This window comes from Gavia stellata, chromosome 7 (assembly GCF_030936135.1).
Source record: "Gavia stellata isolate bGavSte3 chromosome 7, bGavSte3.hap2, whole genome shotgun sequence".
In the NCBI taxonomy this organism is placed as follows: domain Eukaryota; kingdom Metazoa; phylum Chordata; class Aves; order Gaviiformes; family Gaviidae; genus Gavia; species Gavia stellata.
This window is the reverse complement of record NC_082600.1, coordinates 39,859,867-39,865,866: the sequence shown is the minus strand read 5'-3', so window position 1 is coordinate 39,865,866 and position 6,000 is coordinate 39,859,867. Positions and strand designations below refer to the sequence as shown.

The following is a 6,000-nucleotide window of genomic DNA, read 5'->3' as shown; positions in this document are numbered from 1 at the left end:
GGACCCCTGAGCCAAGGAGCCTGAGCTCTTAGAGGTGATCAGACTGCTGGAGGAGGTCTAAACGGGCCCTATGGGCTGCTGAAATAGGCTCCAAAGCTGCTGGTCCTGCCCTGTTTGTCAGCACTGTGTTCTCCTACAAGAGAAAAAGCAGGACACAGCAAGCACCAACACAAGGTGGGAGAATCAAGACCTCAATCCAATGTACTAATAATACTTAGCACTGTACATCACTGTACTGATACTTACAAACATTAACTAATACATCCTCACAACACCCCTGCGAGGTAGGGAAGTATTATTATCCCCAGTGTACAGATGGGGAAACCGAGGCACAGAGAGGCTAAGTGACTTGCCCAAGATCACACAGCAAGGCGTTGGCAGAGCCAAGATACGAATGGAGACGTCCCTTGTTCCCCACCCCATGCTGCCCCCCACCAGACAATGTTGCCTGTCTGGACACGGGGAACCCAAGAGGTCCCTTCGAAAAGCAATGCCTGGACTTGTTGCCTATTAATAACTTTTATTTGCCTTTAATGAACTATTTCACAGTTTTTCCCTCACACTGTACACCACGCTTTCACAGTCCGTTCAGCGTTCTGTGGTAGCCCACAGCCTTCTCCTCCGGCACCGGGACAGCTCTGCGGGGGGGTTGTAGGGTGCTCTGTGCTTTCATTAAGAGGATGTTTAGAAACAGTTTTCACTGGCATTAGACTGGGAGCATGGGAGCTCTCACTGGAGACCAATAACACACACTGGAGAAGCAGGCAGAGGGGACTGATGGTAAAAAGGCATTTGCTATCCCCTGTGAATTGACCAGCGGTTCTCTTGGTTTCTTAGCTCCTCCAAGCTCCAGTGATCACTTAGAGCAGAAACTGTTTGTCTCCAACTTGCCTGGTCAGGAAGTTGTTGTTCTGGGGGTTGCTTCCCTAAGGGCAATAGGCAGTCAGCTCAGGACCAGAAAGGTCCCCCAGCATTGCCTACTCCAGGTGTGTGACACTGCCTTGGAACAAGGCTGGCTGTAGCCGTTGTGCTCTCCTGCCACGGGGAAGGGGTATTACCATGGTTGGCAAGCAGCCATATCCAGCATCTAAGTCTTTTTTTTTTTCAAAACTGGGATTCAATGAAGAGCAAGGGAGAGTGGATGGATGAGGAGATGAGGATGAGGCAGAGCAAACAGGAAAATCCACCAAATGAGATTCTAGGAAGGAAATGTTCCCCCTTGGGCACTTCAGCTGAGGCTGCTTCATTTTCACAAGGCTTCTTTCTCTCTCTGGGAACATCTGCTGAGCTTCATCTCTGTCAGCTGGATATATCGTATAACATTAGTATCTGCAAAGAAAGAGCACACACACACACGTACAGTGGTTACAACTCCCTGTGGAAGACAGACACACTGCACCTTCATCCTTGGTGCATCACCCAGGGAGCAACATGGCTCCAGCGCTGCCTGCAGGAACAGCATCAGTTGGAAGGGGCTTTGAACCAAACCCTGCAGCTTTGGTTTTGAAGAACCTGGTGTGATTTGAGCTCGTCATCCCTGTTGCTCACGATCTTGCCTCGCCTAGTTTTTACCTTCTCTCTGATTACTCTTGGACAGCACAGTTGAATTCGCACAGTTGAAACCATCCAGGTCATCCTTGCCTGTTCTTGCGGAACGGCACCTCCATTGGCCTCCCTTCCCTCGGTGCCTGCACGCAAACCCCTAAAGGCATTTTGCATACAGTTATGCTCTGCCTGTTCGCCCTCCTATTCCTTTTACAGCCTATTTCACTCACATTTTTCCATGATGAGTTGAATTGGGAAGAGCATCCTTCACATTCTCTTTGTACCCTTGCTTTCTTTAAATTTCATATTTGGAAGTCCTTCCACCATGACACTCTTATCTGCATTTTTGTCATATGCGGTATGCTGCATACTGCCTTGTCTATCCTGTCTCATGAAGTTCTTAGGGGCAGAGAACCACTGATTCATCCCTGTAGAGAGCTGTCAGATCCCAGCACTTTGCAGGTGGTAAGCTGAGCCCTCTTTTTCCTTCCAGTATTTCAAGGCATCAACACAGCACACAGAACATGCAAGTTTTGTTTTACCTCCTGGCCTCAGCAATGAGGGAACCTGTTCACCCTGAAGCACAGGTTGATCTAAACACTTATGTGTCTCCGTACAGATCCCACTATTCTGCAGTCATGGACAATCCTTTCTCAAATCATGTTGATTTACTATCATGAGGGTGACTTCCCACACACATGACACCCATGTAGTGGCAAAGGCCATGTGGTACCATAAGCAAGAACGCAAAAAAATAGCCACCTTCACTTATATATTAGTTGAAAAATGGTTCTTTGCTCACAGCCTTACTCAGACAGCCAACAAGGACCAGCTTAGTTCACTTAAGTTATTAGATCCTCAGAAACCAATCCGAAGTGCACTGCAGTCCACAGTCAGAGGGCAATCTTGTCTCCTCCTCATCCAAACAGCAATGTGCCCCACACCAGCTAGGGAAATGAGAAGTGCTTGAGCTTTCAAAGAGATGAACAAGTCACTGGTAACACGTCCAGCACTAGCAAGTGTGGGTATTGCACCCACCGAAGCAGTTGTGGGTGCAAATTTTCCTTTAAACATGAGAAGGGGACATGTCTATTGTGCCCTCAGCCAGAGCTGAAGCATTGGGAGACGGATCCGTTTCCCTTCACACAGAGCTCTCCACAAACATGCCATGGGGTAGCAGTGGGCTGTGGCAATGCTGTTATGACTTCTCAGGCTGTCTCTACTGAGGGGGGTCTCCCTACTGAGTCTTCTGCAGGTTCAACTGCATCCTCCTAGTCAGTCTAGAGGGTGGGATCCAGTGATTAAGTTACTTGCCCCATTTGGGGCATTCTTAATGAGCCAAGAAGTTCTGCCGTTGCTTGTGTTGGACAAGGTGCATCAGCGTCCTGGGCTGTTCATCCTTTAGCATTTCATACCAGCCCAGCAAATTTCAAAGCAGCTTTATTAAAAACAGAGCTGGTTTTAGTTGCACAGCCTCCTGGAGCGAAGAAATTGAGTTGAGGGGGTAGCCCTGAGTTTTAGGCCCAACATAAAATCAGTGCAGGCGGCCAACTAACTCCCAGCAGCGTAAAGACAGGGCTCATAGCCCGGCCAGAGTCCTGCTGTGCTGCCTGCCCCTCACTGCAGTCTCTCTGCTTTGTGCCCTTCTAGGCTCTGATGGGCTACAGCCTGGGTACCCGTCCTGGCTGGTGGGGTTCCCACTTTGAACGTCTGCCCGGTGCAGGTGATAAGTGATAACCCAGTAGGCATGTTAGGAAATCACACCTGCCTGGGCCTGGCTGAGGTGGGTTCAGTGTGTAATTGGGCAATGAAAGGGTGCCAACTCCCTTTGGCTTGCAGGTGAGGGAGGTAGCTGCTTATGGCACAGCTTCACTCACCTGGGAGATTTCCCCATGCCGGGGGAGCCAGGGGCAAAACAAGGTGTAGCCTGATAGAGGGTGGGAGATAGTCCCATTGTGAGCTACTTATAAATCTCCTGGGCAGGTGTTGGCGTGTTTTGCTTCCTTTCTGAGGGCCACTATTTTGCTAAAGAGAAATAATGAGAGCAGCGCTCTGTTTCAAGAAGAAGTAGAGCCTTGTCTTTGTCAGGTCTTTTCCCATCAAATAGTATTGCACCATACTAGCTCTGCTTGCAGAAGTATTTCAAAGCTAAATGTAAATGTTAATGAAGAGAAGACTCTCAGTGAGGAAGAAGTGATCCCCTTCTGCTGATGTGGCAATAACAGGTGAGGCCAACTCAGATGAGGGGTCGGACCCATACAAAAAGATGCTGGCAAAGCTGCAATGGGAACAGGTCTCCTGGCTCTCAGGACTGTGCCTGTGTCCTTGTGCAAAGTGACCTCCTGCCATTTTAAAGGTAATTTCTGCTTCACCCTGTAGCTTCAGAGCCCAGTTGCTTACTGCTGTGACACTGTGAGATGGATTTTGCTCCAAGGACTTGATCCTGAGCTCAGCTGTGAGCCTGCTCCATGCAGCATGGGAAATCTGGCTTGTACGTGCAATCTGCGTGACGTCCGAATGTGAGCTTTCAGCGCAGGGCCAGCAGAGACCAACCTGAAGTGGGTGTTTGATACTGCCAGGCCAGCTGATGGTCTGGTCTCAATCCCAGTCACTGCCTACCTCGACGATGTGGCCCCACCAGTGGGAAAGAGCTGAACAAGGCTTGAAGGTAAGGTGTATGTTTGGCTGCCTGTGCTGCACCAGCCTCTGGACACAGAGTTCATGGAGGGCTGCGTGTACGCTTTGCACAACTTAACAGTGGCTTCTGTCTCCCTTAGTAAGGAGGGTTACACATTCACTTGTGTTACTTCCATCTGCTTTTGTGATTTTTTTTTTTTGTTTTGTTTTGTTTGGAGGTAGCATAAGAAATCAGGCCAAACCCAACCTTCACCCCTGACAGACAGTAAATAGCCATAAGGGTTTTGCTGTGCTGACAGCCCTTTAGAACAGTAAACCCCTTTGCTAGCTAATTCCTCTTTACCATTTAAAATCTCCCCCACCAAAGAGAATAACTGCCAGTGATTTGTGCCAAAAACATTCCTCATGAGGAAAAAAAAGAACATACAGAACATGACTGTAATAATAACCAAGTGCTTTTACCAGTGAGCCTAGTGAAACCTCAGATAAAGGGAAACAATCGCATGTTGCAGATGGAGACACAGGAAAGCGGAGACACTGACTTATCCCAGGTCACATAATAATTCTTGATAGTGTTACCTGATTCCTACTGCTGTGTTTTAACAGCCACATCCTTTCTTATTGTATGTATTCACTTCTTTCCTCCTGAATACCCTTCAAGTTTTCCATAATCATAAATAAAACAGTGGAACAACGGCCTTGAATGGTCTAATAATAACAGGGAAGAGTCTCTGATACAGAGCTGAAGGCCAGAACAGTTTTTTGTATACATTAAGGGCCTTTGGGGACACTTACTGGTATGTTTTTGCAGCAAGATGTGGTATTTGAAGCTGTTGCTGTTGAATAAATTAGTATTTATTTCAAGAAGCAATGAGGGATGCCAAATAAATAGTATCACTGAGGAGGGTGGGGAAAGCACAAAAATACGTATTTTTTTTAAAAAAGGAAGCAAAGTGGTTCAGCTAAAAGGACTTTTTCACATCTGAGCCTAGTCAGAACTTCAAGGTTAGAATAACTTCTTATTTTCTGCTGACTATTTTTGCTCTTGCATAGGCTTCTCCGTTTCCTGGTTCTGGCAAGGGCTGGAAGCAGAAGGGCACACTGTAAACTAAAATAGGCTAAACTGAGCTTTTAAGCACATTGGCTCAGGGAGTGTGGGGTGCACAGCTGTGCTGTCAGACTGCCCGGAGCCCATGGCCAAGCGTGGCAGATGGAACCAGGCACCCTTATGGGAGGTGGAAGAGGAAGGAGATCGCAGTGCACCCTCCCTGGTTTTCCTCCATGGCACAGCCACCGCAGGAGCCCTGCAGGGCCAGTGCCTGTAGGACACCAACACAGCCAGCTCAGCCTCCCTTGCCTCCTCTAGTTCCACAAACGTCAGCTCCACCGTGCTCTGCCAGCGCCCAGGCTCATCCCTGTTCCATGGCCACTTCTCACTCTTCCCTCTCAGGTTCAGGTGGAAGAGCTGCTCTGTGGGGTTTTCTTTGCACATCCACTTTGTTTTCTCACGATCCTTTAATTTTTTCTTTATTATAAAATTCCTTTCTTTTAAGAGAAATGGTTTAAACAATAGTGTGGTTTTATCTCTCTATTAGGCGGTTCTTTGAAAAATAAAAACATCATCTCTGCATCGTGGCCTTCTACCTGCCTTCTGAGTTTGGGTAGATTAGCATAAAGGTGGTCGCTCTGGCAAGGCCAAGTTGTTTGAATATATAATTCCTTTGCTGCCCCAAAATGAATTGTTGGGTTTTGACACGTGGATGACTGATACTTGGCTGATTTTATGGCAAAAGTTGAAGCATCCTTGATGAATGTTTT

At 47.7% G+C, this 6,000-nt stretch overlaps 1 protein-coding gene across 1 annotated transcript in view; it reads right to left on the bottom strand.

Annotated features, from left to right (window-relative positions):
- Nucleotides 1–506: 506 nt before the first annotated feature.
- Nucleotides 507–6,000, bottom strand: part of TTC9 (tetratricopeptide repeat domain 9) — a 29,020-nt gene continuing 23,526 nt past the window's right edge. The window contains exon 3 of the mRNA XM_059819799.1: nt 507–1,329. Within this exon, the coding sequence (XP_059675782.1) occupies nt 1,250–1,329 (80 nt within the window). The 3' untranslated portion in view covers nt 507–1,249. The remainder of the gene's footprint in view (nt 1,330–6,000) is intronic.